A 20,041-nucleotide genomic window follows, 5' to 3' on the forward strand; every position below is an offset into this window, starting at 1 on the left:
ATGTTCGTTTGGCATGAAAAACTAGTGGCAATCTTCATGCCTTGAATATCTCAAGTTTTTCATGCCAAAAAAGTTGCTCCAAAAGGACCACAAATTAGGCTTAGCACTTCATAATGATCAAGAGAACCATAAAAATCACCTCACAAGTAGGGAATTCAAAAGTTCATTTAGCATGAAAAACCACTAGCAATATTCATGCCATGAATAACTCAACTTTTTCACGCCCCAAAAAAATGTTCCAAAAGAAAAGGAAACCATAAAATCACCTCAAAAGCAAGAAATTCAAAAGTTCATTTGGTGTGAAAAATGAGTAATACTCTTCACGCCAAAGGAATCTTTTCTGTTTCAAAGGAAAATTCATATGCTTACTTAATTACACCTTCCTAAACTCATTTCTAGATTTCTCATCTGCACAAAATTCAAGTATGAGAATCTCAAGATATTCACGCCGTGAAAAACCAATCTAGTAAACCTTAGTAAATATATGCTTCACATGCCCTACACCTTCTTTTGCACTATTGCACTACTCCAACATCATTTTGCATCAAAATATTTGACTTGAATTTCTCCTAGAATTCATGTGTGAATATGCCACCCTGGTTATTCATGTCATACTAATCATATACATTACATAATTTACTAACCTCCACCCATTATATAAGTTATCTGTAGTACTCACATGCATGAAGAAGGAAAAAACCACTCAATGGTCTAGACATGAATATCTCAAGATATTTATGCCATGGAAACCTTTCCAAATCACTACACAAGCTTGGAAATCACTTCAATGCACATTAACAATTTTGTTTATATGACTAACCAATCAATATTCTTACAAAAACCTATTTGAGATGACCCCTACTAGCCATAGTTCACTCACATCTCCAGGTCACACTAAAGAGAATTTCATAAGTTACATGGCTATAATACTTGTGGATGCAAAAGTATATATTATCATTAGCCAATATCAATGGGTAAGCCCATTGGTTTACCATTCTTCTTTCAATTAGCTAAATACTGTAGCACTTGCTCCATGAGTAAACACAATTACTCACACACTGGAGGGAAAAAAACATGCAAGTTTGTACGCATAATGGCCTTGTCATTGACATCTTGCCATAGGTACATCTTTGGATTAAGGAGGCATAGTGTGCTAAATCCTGGTCAATGGTATGACCCATCACCTAGATTTCCCTTAAAGGTGCAAGCATAATAGGTTATCCTCAGTGACACCCATTCAAACCTTGCTAACAACAATGAACCCCTACAAGAATAATTTCTTCATCATAACATCCCAAAATTCTCTTGAGAAGGTGAAGAAGTGTAAGACATTGTCATTGTATATCTTCTTATAAGAGCACAAAATGTATTTATACATTTAAAAAAGTAGCTACATTAATAATTTTTCTTGATTCACTCTAATAAACTTCATTGTATATCTTCTTGTAAGAGCACAAAATGTATTTATACATTTTGCACAAAATGTATTTATACATAAAAAGCACATGGGATGCAGAATACATGGATATATCCACTTCAACATCACTTTAAGATCATTTAACAAAGTCTTGTAATAATAGAGAAAGTAACAACCAAGAAGCTATCTTTGGATCGCTTCAATTTATCAAATGAGGAACTGAGGTTCACTCTCTCATTCTGATGATTATGTCAATGCTCCTTAAACCCCCCACCTTTTCTATCCTATTTCCAACAGGTTCTTAGAATCTTGCTAGCTTATATAATTTATGTGAACCTACTTGTGATTGCCAATGCCAATTTAAAAAAGGAAAAAAGAGAGAAAAAAAGGGGAAAATGTAATCACTTGCAGAAATCCCCACCCCATTGACTAGCTTCATCATTTACTAGCCAGCCTTCCAAAGGAAGAATGATCATTGGACATTTATTTAATATCATAAGCATCAACAAAACATCTTCTCAATTTTCCGCACAACAAAGTCTTCTACTCAATCACAAGAACGTGATCACAATCAAGGAGGAGGAAATGTTAACCCATTTTGTGGTTAACAAGAGTTACCACTATGATTCTACATCAAATGGCAAAGATGGAGACGCCAAAAGCATGTATGATCAATCTATGAAGCAATAGTGTCCAAATCTACACTTGGATGGGCGCCCATAAATGGTACGACAAAATACTTATGGCGATCTTGCTCCAAGAGCATGAATGGATTCCATGTTGTGAATGTACTTCACACATGTATTGTCAGATTAAGTATTGTATAAGTAATAAGCTACTTAGGAGCCTTAGGCACTTGACAGCCCATAATTTAATTGTGTGTGAACACTTATGGCCTTGTATATAGGTCACTTTCACTCATAATGTAATATACTCTTCCAATGTGCAATAGAGTCTTGATCCTCTTGCTAATTACCTTCTTTAATTGCATGCTAGTGAGTTTGTATGAGTGATTTGAGGTGAGAGAAGAGACGAGGACCCATAGTCTAATGTGGCATTGTGATAATGCTCATGAGAGATGGCAACCAAAACTACTACCGATAGAGGTGTGGAGATTTTGAAGCAGTGTACTCAAGCTCGGCCATTGGAAATATCCCCCCACGAAAGTTGTATCTCGCTAAGCTCCTATGAATGTGTTTCTTAGAGTGACTAAAATGGACCATAACACCTGTATCTTCACTATGTAGGTGTGTTGAAGCTCCCTTGGTGCCATGGAGACTCTCGTTACATAGTTAATGCCTTCCCATCTTCATCTTACCACTCGGTGTTGATTTCCTGATGAGTGACCTTCTTTTGGGAATAATCTTTTAGCTTCTTTCAACTAGGCTTCCTAGACAGGTTGCAGAAGTAGGTTTGCAAGACTCAAGTTAGTGTGGTTGAAGTATGAAAAATAAAGAAAATAAAATTGAAAACTTACCTTCCTCATATTGATGACGAGCTTGATGAAGTGAAAATATTTTGTTTGGTGAATCATGATGAAAGAAGAGCAGCTGAGCATATGGTGTTTGAGGTTTTGAAAAATAAAGAAAATAAAATTAAAAACTTACCTTCATCATATTGATGACGAGCTTGATGAAGTGAAAATATTTTGTTTGGTGAATCATGATGAAAGAAGAGCAACTGACTCGCTGAGCATATGATGAAAGAAGAGCAGCTGACTCGCTGAGCATATGGTGTTTGAGGTTTTGGAGCAAATCCACTATCTAGGCTCTTTTAGCTTTTGAAGCTTCCTAAAGTTCCAAAATGCCAATGTAAGACAAAATCTGAGTACATATGCACTTGATTTAACAGGAGGCTGTGTAGGGCACCAGGGGACAAGCTATGTGCACTTGATTTAATAAGAGATGACTGCAGCACCAGCATAATGTATAGCTTTGTTCTAGTGATGTAGGACCAAAGGAGGACCCTTATCAACAATATCTCTAATATCCAACATGCTTTAAATGAGGCAGTTGGTGGAGGTTAGCTTCTCTGTCTGTATAACGAGTGCTTCACCTACACAACGATGATGCTCTTTAGAGCCAAATGCCAATGCTTAGCGAAGTGCGTGATGATGTAGCATTGATCTCTAAGCCGTACTAAGCCTTAAAGTGCTTTAGCTATAGTTTAAAGTGCTCTAGCTAAGCCTTATAGTGCTTTAGTTAGAGTTTAAACTTTATTATTTAATTTTATATTCACAATCTTTGGCAACATGCACACAATTGGCACATAGTGATAAGAGGGAGGGGGTGCTTGAGTGTTGAGCCTGAAAAAATTCAAAACCTTCATTTGCAATATTAAAATTGACCATTTTCTTTGAAGGAAGCCAAAATCACACGTTTACTTTATTTTGCATGCCTTTTTTTTGTTGATGAGAGAGGTGCATATTTAGTTATTAGTATAACTTATGGTGTGAGATGGGGGGGTTTGGGGGTTGGGTTGAGTGGATTTGAACTCAAGCCCGTTTAGTAAGACTCAATCATCCTACCCATTATACGAAAATAACTCTTGAGTTATTGGGAATTATACTATTTATTTTATATCGGTGGTATCAGAGCAAAGGCCAAGTACACGATGACACATCCTTGAGAAATTCAAAATTACTTTTAGAGTTTAAAACAAAAGAGCATGGTAAGCCTAAACCCATAAGTGTTTTCATTGATTTGAATTCATAAAATCATGAATATAAAATAAAATTTGTAATATCTCTATCCAAAATCCATCGTGAGCAGAGCGCAGCCTCCATTGGCGTATATTATAAGCTTCAAAGCTTATGTTTATATTAGAATATTACGCTTTAGCTTTAATATATAAAGCTTTTTACACTTATTTAAAGCTTCAAACTGCTACGATCCCTACAATATCGTTTTTGGTTAAAAAGCAGTTTTTCCACCAAAACCACAAGGGATGTGACTAATACACTGACTAGTACACTGAGGAGAGTAATCTTCCAGAATTTTGAACAATAAAATTTGTTCTTCCTCTCTTCCATCGACGGCCACGGGCGCACCTTCCATTTGTGTAGCGCCACACTGACCAATGACATAATGGCTCCTGAAACTTTAAAAAATCTAGCTTCTAGGAGAAAAAGAATTTGAGTAAACAAGAACCACATATATTTTTTATTTCTAACAAAGAAAAATCTAGTGGTTTTACGATTTTCAAAATCGTCTTGAATCATGACAAACTTCTACTACATTAATTAATGACAAATTCTGAGTTTTGTCTTTCAAATAGGGGGATGAAGTCGTCTCCAAATTGTGCGCGAGGAATGCCATCCTTGCTATCTTCAATCATAATCTCCTCGTCATCTATGATGATGTAGTTATCTTTATTCTTTGAAGTGCTAGCATCAAAATTAGTCTTTTCCTTTCCTTTTCTGAAACCATCTGCATTTTTTTAGTTTTTAATTAAAGTTAAATCAAAAGAGTTTATGGAAATAAATTTTGACAAACTTACTTTGAGACTTCGTCAATTTGATTTGAATCCTTCCACCGCTGAGTGAACCAATCCAGTCTTAGTTGTGAGTCTCCTACACCCTCTCTCATTACAAAAATCTCCTTCCATAATCCATTGATTTTGTTATTGCCATCCCTCTACCTTGTTTTGGTAAAGAGTTATCCAAGAAGAAGAAAGGTAGTATTTTCCAGTTTTAATCATTTTATGCACTGTTCCCAGGAAGTCATTACCAAGAGGATGTCTCAAGTGGAACTTCCAAAACATGAGGGCTCTGTCAAAAATGTTAGAATGGTTTAGACAAACCCTATTCTTGAGTTCATCTGCTCCAAATTGACTGTAAATTTCAAAACCCCTTGAAATATCTTCAGTATCTATGTTGTGTGAAATATTTTGATAAAATGCAGCTTGTCCATGTCTTTCATGACATAGCCAATCATACCATGAAAGGTATGCATGTCCTTTTGCCTTAGGGCTCTACACATTACAACTCCTCCTATTGGGCCATTTACATCCCATTGTAGGTAATTCTTTATTTTTCTATTCACCGCAAATAGATGGTGTTAGGATTCTAATTACCATCTGAAAGTGAAGATGAAAGAATATTCCCCCTCTCTCTAGAGAGCATGTACCTACAATTGTCTCTTTCTCTATAAAATCTTTTAAATTTACCAATAGCGTATCATCCACATCACATCCTCTAACAGATATAGTTACACTCAACTCAAATTGCTTAATGTTTTTCTTCTCCTTAGTTTTTTCATTCACCCGGAAGCTTCTTCTTAGGGCAACCTCTTGCTTTTACTTCATGATCATTTTTCAAGGAATCATTATACTATTCAATTGTGTTCGATTGAGTGGGAATCATTATACTGTTCAATTGTGTTCGATTGAGTGGGAATGATTTACCAAATTCTCGTGCCCTTTTTCTTTCAAATTTGTCATCTGAATAAGAAAATAGAATAAATAAACAAACAATAAGTTTCGATTAATATCGGAAAGAAACATCCGAATTAAACAGTCTTCTTATGGAATGTCCTTCCATAAGCATAAAATCTTTTAGACATTGAAACCACATTTAACGTGCGCATGCAACAATGAAATAGCTTAGAGGAATGCAAAGGCACATATAAAACAAGGCACAAGAAGAGATATGCTACAGAGAGAGAGATAGCATGCAAGGAGTGCAATCTAATGTTGGCGCTAGAGTCATTGGCGACGTCAGGTGGTGGACTTCCTAGTGAGCAGAGGGCGGCATTGGGAAGGTCGCTGGCTTTGAACTTAATGGCATAGAGGGATGCAAAAGGCACATGCAGATACATGCTAGAGAGAGAGAGAGAGAGAGAGAGAGAAGAGAGAGAGAGAGAGAGAGAGAGAGAGAGAGAGCATGGAGGGAAATGTAATGCTGGCGCGCTGGAGTCATTGCCAACGTCGAGTGTGGTGGAATTCCTAGTGAGCAAAGGGCAGCATTGGGAAGTTTGCTTACTGTGAGCGTAGTGTGTTGATTTGTGTTAACTTTGTAGATTTGTGCTACTAATCCCACTGTGAGATGTGCATTTAACGTGCACATTTGTAATTACCTCTTCAAGGCTTATACGATGTTGACGATACTCCTGCATGCAGAGGTGAAACGAAGACATAGAGGATAACCGTCGGGTCCTATTGGAATGACACCACAATAGCTTTACACCACTTTTTTCCAGCCTCTAAATTTAATCGAAAGGACCTTGGAAAAGCATCTCCTTCACTAATTAATACATTTCTTTTTTTCACTCATTGTAGACCCCTATTTGGGTAGAAAGGCTTACAATATAAAGCCTATAAGTTTTATAAAAAAGAAGAAGCTAAAGCCCGCTTGGCTAAGGCTAATGCGCAACCAAGGGAAGGCCACATTCACACAAGGGTGGCCAAGGGGCGAATGGCCACGCCACATTGCAAAGGTGCCTACGTGATGGGCGGTGCTGCCCATGCACCTAGGGAAAAGGCCCAATTCACATGGCGACGGCGGTGGCCAGGCAAACCACAAGCCTATGAGCCCAAGAGACGACCTGAGAGAGAGTTCTCTTTGTTCACCATGTAAGGTCACCAATAGCTCTGAAGAGAGCTCACTCTCTTACACTAACTCAAGCTAAAGCTCAAGCGATAGAGCCCTCAAATTTTGATCAATGAATGTGACCGTGAGAGAGAGAGAGAGAGAGAGAGAGAGAGAGAGAGAGAGAGAGAGAGAACGAGATTTTTAAATGAAAGTGTGGACTTAGCAATGTAGAAGTCTAAGGTTAACGAGACATTGTCAATACTATTCCATTATGAGCTATTACTCATCACTGCAAATCAATAACTTACTGTGTGTAGCTGGGACAAGTGGCTCTCTTGCATCATGGTTGCTAAAATTGTTGTTATATAGAACATGGTTATCATGTTTGTGCACTAGTAAGATCTCCACTTGACTAAACAATTTTTTAAAAAAATTGGGCATAGACCCTTCAGACAAGTTTATAATCTACCAATACACTTTGGTGCCCTTTCATATGACCCAACAATATATCTAGAATTAGATTAATTGGCCAACTAGCAATAAAGTTGCATCCCATAGTATCTAAGACTAGTTTAACTATAGTAATTGGTATCAATTTGAAAACTTAATTAGAAATTGATTCTAACTATGTTATAGGATCTAAAATTATTTTGTTTTGGTAGAAGTATTATTAGAAGTTTGTATTTCACTCTTAGGTATATTATATTTTCTTTTAAAAGAGCTTCCTATTAAGCTCCCATTTGAGACCAAACTCACTATTGACTCGGACATCTCCTGATGACCCTTATCCACCCTCAAAACTTCTACGACTTATGTCAGAGTGTACCCAACTAGCTAGTTTATCAAAATGACTTGCTGCGACAATAAACAAGAGGATCAATGGTCAAAATTTTATTTGGACAGGGATCACGAATAATGCTTCGTCGTGATACTTATTCGTAACACTAGAGTTTTCACTCTTAACATTTGTTTTTGTCAAATCATGGAGCATTAAAATATCATTCGGGGGTACAATGTAGAAGATGATCCAATAGTGATTGATGAAGAATTTCTTACTCGTTTCTACTAGCTCAAATCAAAGCTACCACCTGAAAAAGTATTTGTATTTGATCATACTCGTATTGTTAAAAGATTATAAAACTTGTTATTGAATTTGCTATTGTTACCGTTTTTATCAATTTTAAATTTCCATTTTTGTAGCAAGTAACTCATCAATTTAAGATAAAACTCTCCTACTTTAATATCAATAATCAATTTATATTTTATTTTATAATGTCAAGTTTTATTTGAATAGTTGTTTTTCAAAGCCATTGTGATTGCAACTTTAAAATCAAATCTAGTTGTTGTTTTTCTTGTTTTCATCAATATTTGTTTTTTTAACAAAAGTTTATACATCATACTCATAGAAAGTATACACACTCATGCTTAACAAATATGCTTTTTGAGTATCAAATTGTTTTGTTAGAATATTTCATCAACGTCGACAATACAAATGAGATATGTCCTTTCTGACACTCTTCCCATTAGAAATATTTGTTATTCTTAAGTTTCAATTATGGAAGATTTACCACAACATCCTACAATCCAAGAAGAAGTCGACTCTCTTCTCGTGAGTTCTTATATACAGAACGAGAACTTCAAGAGGAATTTCATAAGAAAGTTTTAAAATGATTGACTAGAAGCAATAAGAATCAAAAAAGAAAAAACAAATCTAAGCAAATAGACATGCATGACCCAACTAACAACAAAAAGTCTAAGAAATGTGTGCCTACATGTTACAAATATCGTTAAAAGGGACATTATGCTAAAAGCTATCCGATGAAAAACGAAACCAACTTCTTTCCTACATGCATTGCCGATGGCAAATATCTAAAGCAAGAGGGTAAGATCATCGATACACTATCAAACGGTGGAGGTATGTATTCCAATCTTTTTACAAACAATTCATATTTGTTTCTACATTTGTTATATAATTTCTAGATCATAAAAACTTAGATAGTAAACGTTAGCAACCCGTAGTTCCAAGATTAAGATTTAGTCAAATTAACTAATTAAAGAAACATTTACATTTTATTCTGATAAGCCTATCAGGAGATTAATAATTCAAGATTATAAACAATCCAATAAATTATAATTTTTGAATTCAAATACTAACATCTATCTTAGTACATCTTTTTGAGGCATGACCATTTCAACCTCTCATGAAGATTTTAAGAATAACTTGATTATTGAGAACAATTTAGACTTTAGCATACATACTTTAAATACTTTTCACAGCATAGATATTGATTTATGACCTTCTAAATAAGAATTTAAATTTAAAAATATTTTAAGATAAAGAAAATTTAAGTTTCAGAGAGAACTGGCCACTCCGTCGTAAACTTCTAATATAAAGGAGTGATATGTGGAGTTAATTTGGTGGTATGGGACATCATATAGATACACTAGACGCACTTATGTCTTCTATCTTGTACCATCTTATGTCTATATGTGGAATGCGCCTCTATAGTATGAGACACTTGGACTCGTTTCACATATGCTTATTTGATCGGATTGTTGCATATCTGCATTATGTGTTGATCTAGTTTCCACACCAGCCATGAAGCCATTCTCTCATGGATTTATGCAACTGAGGATAGTTGGCAACCCAAGCAAGAGGGAATGTTACGAAAATCACTCGAGTTATTGGGAATTATATTGTTTATTTTATATCGGGGATACCTATGTGTGTGGTCCCAGTGGGGGTACATGCGATTTGATATTATGGTTGCCTATTTCTCATGATAACGTTGGGATTGGTTGATGTGTTCAATTGATTATTTAACTAACGTGGATTATGTCTATAAGTATAGGGTGTGAGATGTGCGAGGGTATCGATTGAGGCGTCGCACCGTACGAGGTCGATTGAGGTGTTGTATGGATGGTGGATTGAGCGGTGGTGTGACGATAGTTTACAAGATTATTTAATATGCGTGTGTGTATAAGTAGTTGTGTATGTATATCCATTAGATTGATTATTTGGTAAAGGCATGTGCAAACCTTTGAAACTTGGCAGTTATTTATATGTAAAATAAAAGTCCAAAAGTGGGAAAGGTGCTATTATTGGCTCCGAGGGCTCAAAATATGATTATGACATAAATACATCGTATAGGAGAAGGAGCCACACATGTAGGAGAAAAGATTGCACCCACTGCTCTTGTTTTTATGTTGATAAGTATTTTCTTCTTCTTATGCTATGCTATGGTGTTTTGATTTAAGGTATGCAACTCTTGAATATTTGAATTGCAAGCTCACGTAAATACTTGCAGAAAAGATACCTGTTTCACTACCGTTGGCAATTGAGCCTTGCATCTAAAAAAAGTTTAGAAGTTTCACTTTTTTTTTTTTGTAATGCGAGATTTTTATTTGTACCAAGCAGTGTCCTTACGGATGAGAGTTGGAAGTAAGACTCGATCACGAGACCTTACCCCAAACACACACACACTTCACCAATTGCTCTACCGCACTGCTCAGAGGGAGTAAGTTGTACTTAATAAAGACTAATGGGCTGACTCGTGCTTCTCATGTATATAATTCGTAGCTTGATATGTTTCAAATTCCTTGAGGAATAGGAGTCTACCTCTCCTCGAATTTTCAAATTGCCTCCTGAATCTCCAAATTCTTGTGTGAGACTTTTCCTCTATATAAGGGGAGAAGAGAGAGAGAGAGAATATAGAGAAGTAAGAGAGTAGATTCTAGAATCTAGATTGGGACCCTGGGCCATAACCGCCCCCGTTCCCACCATGGGCAGGAGCAGCCTCCACCTACGCCTCCGGCACCTGATCAGCCCTCTGCCCTCCCTCCTTCCCTCCCTCCCCTTCGGCGCCTCTCTCTTCTTTTGGTCTCACTCAAGTAAGGCCTCTTGCTCTCTCTCTCTCTCTCTCACACACACACATACACACACACACGCACACACACACACACACATCTAATCCTCTAATGGCTCTCAGCATTGATGGCTTCCATCATGGATGTATATTATAAAATGATAGAGAAAATGCCAATATAGCATCAGTATTGGATTGACCGATCCAAACACCATGGATATGATGAGAAAGTCCATGACATGTCATGCTTGCTGAGGTAGACTGTGATAGTTTTTTGGTCTATCTTTGGGCCTAACTGACCACCCTGCCTTTTATAGGCATTTTGCTGATTGGCCTGTAAGGTTGCTCCTTGATTCCATAAAGTATGCTGTCCACACTGACCCCAAAGTACCCCTTGTCAGGTGCTGCCCAATCAGCCCATACTTGCCCTCAAACTCTGTCTTTCAGGCGATTGTTAGTGAGGATTATGTCCATGTGCAACTTGATAAGAGTACGGACATGGCACATTGGCCTGATCTTCACCATACATTGGGCAGTCCAAACTTAGCTGGTGAACTGCAAGGGGATATTCTGCTCTAGCTCGCTTGGAGAGGTAGTGTTTCTAGGTATACTTCTAAGAGCCTAGCATCAAGGGGTTGCCTTTTGATGTACTGGTAACACATGTAGTGATGTATTGGGCTCCCTTTTGGGGACCAGACTGTGGGGAGGATTACTGGAGGAGGGTGGAAAGACTGCAAGTGACGCATGATGTGGAATAAGCCATCTGTGCCTCACCCCTTGATTGTTGTAGAGTTTGGAGTAGCACACCTAACGGTTGATGTGCTTTTCTAAACAGTGACATACTTGTATCACATCTACACTAGATAGACACATGCTCCTTCGGCTCATTCACATGACTAGCAGAGCAAGGACATGACTAGGTATGGTATGCGAGGATTGCACAATGTTTCATCTCACATGGGCTTTGATGGACCCTTTTGCTTAGAGTCTAGATGCACCACTATTACCCCTCTCTAGGTAGGATACAAACTGGCTTGACCTTTGTGACCTCATCTCACATGGATAAATCTGCTGCAGCTTCCCACAAAGCTATAATTTTATTGGGATCGTTTCTTGCAGATTACACACAATGGCTTCATTTAGAAGCTCAGTTTTACCTTTATAGACACATGCCACATGCCATGCAGATAGCAATTGGAAAGATCTGAGTCTCACCTCAGTGCTTGAGACAAAGAGAGCAGAGAGCATTGCGAGGGAGGACATGATATGTTGACTCTACTCTCTGAAGGTCAAAATGGAGGAGCACTACCTTTTCGGATGCCCAGTGTATTATGAGATACAAGAGAGGTTCCAGTCAGAGATGGTTTTGGTCAGCTATGCCGAGTCATTTACTTTCCAGACCAGTGCGGCCCATGAATCTGATGGAGCTGGGCGGATAGAGGCTACCTTTGTAAAGAGGCCTAGTATGAGGTTCGTGTCCCTTCACAGCCACCCATCACCAGTTTCATTCACTCGATCCAGGATAGAGACACCCAGCGACGATGATGAGGTTTTCCAGATGTTGTAGACATTATTATACCTCTCTAGTTGTTTATCATCCTAGGGTTTTCATTAATCTTTTGCTTGTGCCTAAGTGCACCCCGAAGTGGATTGTAATGACTGTGAGGTACCGGTTTTTGGTCCCATATGCCTTCAAGGCATTCCGTGGACGTTAATATGACTTTCTTTCTTTCTTTCTCTCTCTCTCTCTCTCTCTCCCCCTTCTTGGCACACATCTCATACCATGAGGATTGCCATCGGCCAGTTGAGGGTATTCTCCCATTGCAGATTGAGATGGGAGAGCAGAGGGTATACTGCAGGAGGAGCGCATTTGCAGATTATGCATGGTTGAGGAGTGAAAGTCCGAGTAGCACTACCTGTTCAGATGCCCATCATATTATGAGATACGGGGGAGATTCCCATTGCTTCTTTAGAGAGGGTTTTGGCCCTTTTATCATGAGTGATGCACTACATAGATCACAGATGATTGGGTCTTTTCTTGCTAGAGATGTCACCTTTCGGGAGACTCAGATGAGGGGAGAGAGAGCACAGATTCTTCAGAGAGCTAGACACCCTAGAGCCTTCAGATTAGGACCCTCCTCCTGCCAGCTCTAGACTAGGAAGTCGGGACATATTGATAAAGTTGCACAATGTGGAAGCAAAACACAGGACAGAGGGAGAGAGAAAGAGACATCAGACAATGAACATCTTTATTATGTAGCAAAAGGCTTTACAATGGCAATACCAGCCAGCAGATGGTGTAGAACATATGTGCCTATGAATAGGTTCAATGATTACAAGTGACAAGGGAAGAGGACTTTATATAGGGAGGTATGTAGCTAGCCGACCAGCCCCTTGGAGCTGGCCAACAGGTAGCCCAAGACCCATGACTATATCAAACATGAGAAAATACATAGTGTCCTATAAAAGACCATATCCTACACAACACACTGAGATGCACAAATTCTAACACCCCCTCTGTAGCTCATAGTGTGAAAAAGTCTGGAGAAGATAAGCCAATGAAGATGCAACCATGGACACTCTAGTACTACAGATATCGGATACACCTTGGAAAGAGCACCTATCAACTTGACTCCTAGAAACAAAATGCCACCCTGAACAGCAAAGAAATTTGCTTGGCTCCAGGTATAGAATTATGAGTGTGCGGAAAACACCGCTCCCATCATCCCCTAGCAGTAGATGGTGAACACATCACGTCTCAAGAGACGTCAAACAATGAATCTGGAACTCATCCAGTCCATAATCTTTGCTACACCAAGCAATAGACTTGGAACAAATCCAGTCCATAGCTCCAAAAATGAAATTGTCTCGCCATATATTTTACCTGCTTGGAACTCCGACACACTGGTCCCATGCACTAAAAGTAAGGGCTTGTGACAGCCCCCTCTCCGCCCACAAGCCTCCTCTGGCTGGAAGCACATGGGGGGAAACTATTTGTAGAACTATAGAAGCTGACCATCTAGGGCCTCCTTGGCTTTTGCAGCCTTGGGGACACGAGAAGTATCAGAGTCATCATCATGTATATGATCATTGCCCTTCTTTGAAAACTTGGTCCTGGCTTGGGCTTTTTTGTTGTTCTTGCAATCCTTGGCCAAATGACCCTGCTTTCCACAAAAGTAGCACAACGACACTGTCCTGTTTTTTGCATAGTAGCAAGTGCTTGATCTAGTCCACTAGGAGGGTGCGCAGTTAGGTACCTAGGCGTCATACACCAGCCATGAAGAGAAAAGCAACCGGAAAAACGCTGGAGGAGGAGGCCCGAAACTCACAAAAAACACTGCTGTAAACACAGCAACCAGCCACCTTGCCTGTTCCAAACTCCTACCGGAAAAATGCAAGTGCAGAAAACTCCACCAGAAAATGCACAAGTGCTGGACAGCCACTTGAAGCCTCTAGCGAGGGCTGATTTGCAGAAAACGCAGATGGAGAAGAGAGGACAGCAGCAAGGCGTCAAAGATGTGCGAGGAGGAGGGCTGGATTAACAGGGAACCTGGGCGATGATACCATGATAAAGTTGCGCAATGCAGAAGCAAAACATAGGAGAGAGAGAGAGAGGTAGAGAGAGAGAGACATATGAGGCTGTTTATGTAAAAGATGAATCAGAAAAAGCTATAAAATAGTTAGGGACAGGGAGGGCCCTTATAAAGCAACAAGGTTCAGCTTCCTGATTGCAAATACAAGTGAAAAGACAAACCACAGTTCATGTTGCAATATGGTAAGGCAGAAGTAGGTTTAGGAATTCCCGTATGAGTGCTGGAATTTAAGTATATGTTGAAAACTTAGAATGCTTCGGCAGGTTTCTGAGTTTCAACATACTTATAAAAGATCTTTTTAGGGCTTTTGTAATATCTCAATGACGTGCATGTTGCTTCTCTTACTTTTTCTCTGACACCATCCTGCTCTCCTGGCGGGTGGTGGGTGGAGTGTTGAGCCGGTGGGGTTCAATGCATCCAGGAGGCTTTCCTGTGTCTGCATTACCTTGTCCTGAGAGGGCAATCAGGGTTGGTCTTTATGTTTATCTGCTAGTTTTTACATGAGCATGGCCAATCACTTGGGGGTGACGTGATGTGATTTCTTTCTTTGAGTCTTGCAGGCACGTATTTACATTTTCCAGTAGGAGTCTTAGGCATTGCAATATTAACAAGCCACTCGTGCACATCGAATTTGCTCCTCATGCAGTACATCAGCAATCATCTTATGTAGCAGTAGCTTCAAATGCTACCTTGTAGATTTGCAAATACTGGTAGATCAGCAGGCTCAACAATCTCATCCCTACGTATGCTTTGTGTTTCATACTGCTAGGTTAGCAGGCTAAACAATCTCATCCCTATGTATGCTTTGTGTTTCATACTCTTTAGTGCATCAAATATAGGCGGGTCCACAACATGAGTTTTTTTAAATCTTAAGCAAATGGCATATACATACACAATGGGTATGAGGGTTTCCTCACTCTCCCGGATCCCACTGCAAATATCTGAAAGGGCATCCTCCATATATACCTATTAAATCTGGGGATGCACTAAGTGCCGCCTGGGGAGCACTAGTGGGGTTCGAACAATGCCTCAACTGCTAGACTACCCTGCCATTGACTGCTTGTCAGATCACTTGAAAAACTGTTCTTTTACTAAAGTAATATACTTCATTCTTAAAAAAAAGAGTGTGCCGTTTCTAACCTTTCTCATAAGTGTTCTGCAGATATAATGAGTAAAGATTTGCCTGACAGAAACGATAAAGGATACTCTTAGTATCAAAGAAAGCAGAGAATGAGCGCATAAGAAACAATGGAAAAGAACTTGTTTGTAAACATCATCTCAAGAAAGGAAGGCTCTCTATATTTGGAAGGAAGCTGAAGCTTAATATAATCAAATTTGCAGGCTTGATGTCAGGATATGTTTTTGTCTTGAAACAGTAATGTTGTTGGATTGATCATGTAAAGGGAATCATTCTAGAAAATGGGTTATGAACATGTTTTGGATGGATGCATACGATCCAGTATGGAGTTAAGGAGGATCAGAAATGCAAGGATTACAGCAATGAGGCATAGGTAGATTGCCTTCTACAATGATCAAATAGTAAGAACTATCTGGAAAGGGAACATTCCTAGATTAGGAGCCATGGTTTCAATGTGTTGTAAGGCTTTTCACATATGCTACTTGCACTTGGATAACATGTACGAGTGGTACAAGCTGGCCTAGGAGTGCACCTTTGTGGTCTGCGTAAGCCTCCCTTTCACATGGTCACTCCCTGCATGAAACACCATCCCTAGCACCAATCAAACTCAACGAGAGTTGCACTTCCGACACTCCCCTCCATTTGAGCGTGGAGTGGAGTGGCCCTGGTGTGACATTGGGCTCTCATACCATCTTGGGAATCAAAGCATGCAGTTACTCACCAGAAGACACCCATGCATCTATGCTAGCATGGGAGGCTGGTGTTGCTGATGGGGTTCCAGCCCAGGCTAGGCCCTGAAAAACTATGACTACTTATCATCTGAGTGCATTGAAAGGGCTTGAAGTGTGGCTCTGCTGCTTTAGTTTCTTATTCTACTACTGTTAAAGCCCTGTTTCAATTGCGCATATACACTGCAAACACCAACCCCCCCCCCCCCCCCCCCCCCCCCCCGCCCCCCCCCCCAACCCACATGCATTCGCACCAAAACACCAAAAAAGAAAAAACCTGTTGCAGACTCGGTTGCCCAGGTACACTAACCGGAGCAAAGTACCGAAGGGTTCCACTCCAAGGCAGTATACCCTCAGGGGTTGATGCACAGGCTACGGAGACGCACGACTATTTTGCCTCTCTCCACTAGCCACACTCACTACCAAGAGGAATACTACTCAAGAATAGAACGTTGTTAAGTTGAAGTTCCAGAGCTGTGGGGAACGGAAATGGAAACGGAAACGCCACATCAGCAAAGAAAGAGAAGGAGGGGGGGGAACGGAAACGAAGTTATTCAAACCATAGTAATGGGGGAGAGGGTTAGTATGCATGAAAGAGTGAGTCTTTGGAAGGATGTTCTCAACCCACCATATTGCTGATGTCTGTATTCTGAGCCCAAAGCTATACAAAATGGATGTGGGGAAAGCATAAATGCATGTTGTTTTAGCTTGATGTGACCGAAATGTTCGCCAGACATTTTGGTCAACACTGAAACGTTTCCCCACCATTTCAGATACCCCGAAACATTTCGGAAGGGAAACGTGTTTTGGTTGCAGCTATGTATGCCGAAACGACGAAACGCCTGGGGAGGGGCGTTTCAGTGAGTTTCCCGCATCTATTTTGGTACAGATTGAATTTCACACCAACTCTTCATGAATGCAAGTCTTGGAAAATCCCCCATAATTGTACAAGGGGTCCTTGACCCTTCAAAGCATGCAAACGTAATTGCAAGAACATTGCCATTTGGCGTGACTCAGCATGACAGTGATAATCAATGAAGATGCTCCGACTGGTGCAATGTATCGGTTGGCGACCAGTCCTTGAATGTGCTAGTTGACCACTGACCCTCCTGAAATGTCCACAGGGTTTCCCACTTTTGATCGGGATCCCAGAATTTTTTGCACTTCTTGACTGGGTGAGGGGGATTTCCAAGGCCACACTTTGTGACTAGAACGGGATTTCCGAGTCCACACTTGAGGACATGGACATGCTAGGTGGCTAGAGGTTGACCATTGCCCACCACTAATCGATTCATTGTCCCGAGGAAATATCAAGGGATGTCGATTTGAATTTGGGAGGAGATTGTAAGAGAGGAAAGGACGGGAATCCAAAGAAGCACATTGTAGAATAGAAGCACTTTGCTAAGGGTTGTAACAAATTGAACACCATAAATGATGGGCCACTTTGGGTCCCCTTTGGAAGGCTAGCTGCCAGAAGTGTCCAGTAAACTTCAAATCCCTACCACTCACTATGTCACAAGGTAAACTATATAACCTAAAAAGTTGCTCAACAAACTACTCAATTTAGGAGCCATTATTGTTTTCCTTGTGGGTAAAAATCTTGCCATCTTTGTCAATCTGTCTACCACCACCCAAATGGCATCATGCCCTCTGCGAGTGCGTGGTAAACTGGTGATATCTAGTCCATACTATGTATAATGGAGTTGATAGTTATATAGTCTTGTGGGTTGACGAGTATGAGTATATAACATGCATGTTCCTAAAAGGTGAATTTGGGCATGTTCTTGGATTCATCGAGGTATATAATTCAGCTGTATTAGCGGACATGCAGATTTCACATTGTGAGGTTTTCGTCCGAGTTGCGGCCAGTTGATATTGTGCTTATTCTTTCTATCTTTAGTGGTGCATTTGCCCTATCAACTACTTATTTGCTGTACTAATTCTTTCTATTTGCTATTTCCCTTAGTGCTAGGCTTCATTATGGCTGAGTCTGCCGTGCATCTCTGGAGGTTTGACAGAAACTCAGTATGAAGGGCTTTGTGTGAATATATGCTCTTATGTGTGTGTGTGTGTGTGTGTGTGTGTGGAGTGCGTGTGTGAGAGCATATCTTGATACACGGTTCTACACCTACTATTGGGCACCGATGACGTTAGTGGGGATGTTGTAGTATCTAGTCTATACTATGCATAATGGAGTTGATAGTTATATAGTCTTGTGGGTTGACTACCATGAGTATATAACATGCACGTTCATAAAAGGTGAATTTGGGCATGTTCAGTCGTATTAGTGGACATGTAGATTTCACATTGTGAAGTTTTCGTCCGAGTTGTGGCCGGTTGATATTGTGCTTATTCTTTCTATCTTTACCGATGCATTTGCCCTATCAACTACTTATTTGATGTACTAATTCTTTCTATTTGCTACTTCCCTTAGTGCTAGACTTTATTATGGCTGTGTCTGCCCTACATCTCTGGAGGTTTGACAGAAACTCAGCACGAAGAGCTTTGTGTGAATATATGCTCTTATGTGTGTGTGTGTGTAGAGTGTGTGTGTGAGAGCATATCTTGATACAGAGTTCTACACCCACTATTGGGCACTCTGATGACGTTAGTGGGGATGTCGTAGTATCTAGTCCATACTATGCATGATGGAGGTGATAGTTATATAGTCTTGTGGGTTGACTACCATGAGTATATAACATGCACGTTCGTAAAAGGTAAATTTGGGCATGTTCCTGGATTCATCTAGGTATATATATAGTCTTGTGGGTTGACTACCATGAGTATATAACATGCATGTTCCTAAAAGGTGAATTTGGGCATGTTCTTGGATTCATCTAGGTATATAATTCAGCCGTATTAACGGACATGTAGATTTCACATTGTGAAGTTTTCATCCGAGTTGCGGCCAATTGATATTGTGCTTATTCTTTCTATCTTTAGCCGTGCATTTGTCCTATCAACTACTTATTTGCTGTACTTATTCTTTCTATTTGCCATTTCCCTTAGTGCTAGGCTTCATTATGGCTGAGTTTGCTCTGCATCTCTGGAGGTTTGACATAAACTCAGTACGAAGGGCTTTGTGTGAATATATGCTCTTATGTGTGTGTGTGTGGAGTGCGTGTGTGAGCATATCTTGATACAGAGTTCTACACCCACTATTGGGCACTGATGACGTTAGTGGGGATGTTGTTATGCATAATGGAGTTGATAGTTATATAGTCTTGTGCGTTGACTGCCATGAGTATATAACATGCATGTTCCTAAAAGGTGAATTTGGGCATGTTCCTGGATTCATCTAGGTATATAATTCAGCCATATTAACGGACATGCAGATTTCACATTGTGAAGTTTTCGTCCGAGTTGCGGCCAGTTGATATTATGCTTATTCTTTCTATCTTTAGCGGTGCATTTGCCCTATCAACTACTTATTTGTTGTACTAATTCTTTCTATTTGCTATTTCCCTTAATGCTAGGCTTCATTATGGCTGAGTCTGCCCTGCATCTCTGGAGGTTTGACAGAAACTCAGTACGAAGGGCTTTGTGTGAATATATGCTCTTATGTGTGTGTGTGTGGAGTGCGTGTGTGAGCATATCTTGATACAGAGTTCTACACCCACTATTGGTCATTGATGACGTTAGTGGGGATGTTGTAGTATCTAGTCCATACTATGCATAATGGAGTTGATAGTTATATAGTCTTGTGGGTTGACTACCATGAGTATATAACATGCACGTTCATAAAAGGTGAATTTGGGCATGTTCTTGG

The 20,041-nt window shown here is 39.7% G+C and overlaps 1 protein-coding gene across 3 annotated transcripts in view; it reads left to right on the forward strand.

Moving 5' to 3' along the window:
• Positions 1 to 10,671: 10,671 nt before the first annotated feature.
• LOC147606001 (uncharacterized) overlaps positions 10,672 to 20,041 on the forward strand; it is a 35,057-nt gene continuing 25,687 nt past the window's right edge. The window contains exons 1-2 of one of the 3 annotated variants that reach the window (XM_086792737.1): positions 10,672 to 10,838; positions 15,569 to 15,917. In XM_086792737.1, coding sequence (XP_086648863.1) covers positions 15,826 to 15,917 — 92 coding nt within the window. In that variant the 5' untranslated portion in view covers positions 10,672 to 10,838; positions 15,569 to 15,825. Of the gene's footprint in view, positions 10,839 to 14,765; positions 14,875 to 15,568; positions 15,918 to 20,041 lie in introns of those variants that run through there. The other 2 variants (XM_086792738.1, XM_086792739.1) reach the window with 2 other exon arrangements.

Source organism: Cibotium barometz, chromosome 58, assembly GCF_041138505.1.
Source record: "Cibotium barometz isolate CiBa-2024 chromosome 58, ASM4113850v1, whole genome shotgun sequence".
In the NCBI taxonomy this organism is placed as follows: domain Eukaryota; kingdom Viridiplantae; phylum Streptophyta; class Polypodiopsida; order Cyatheales; family Cibotiaceae; genus Cibotium; species Cibotium barometz.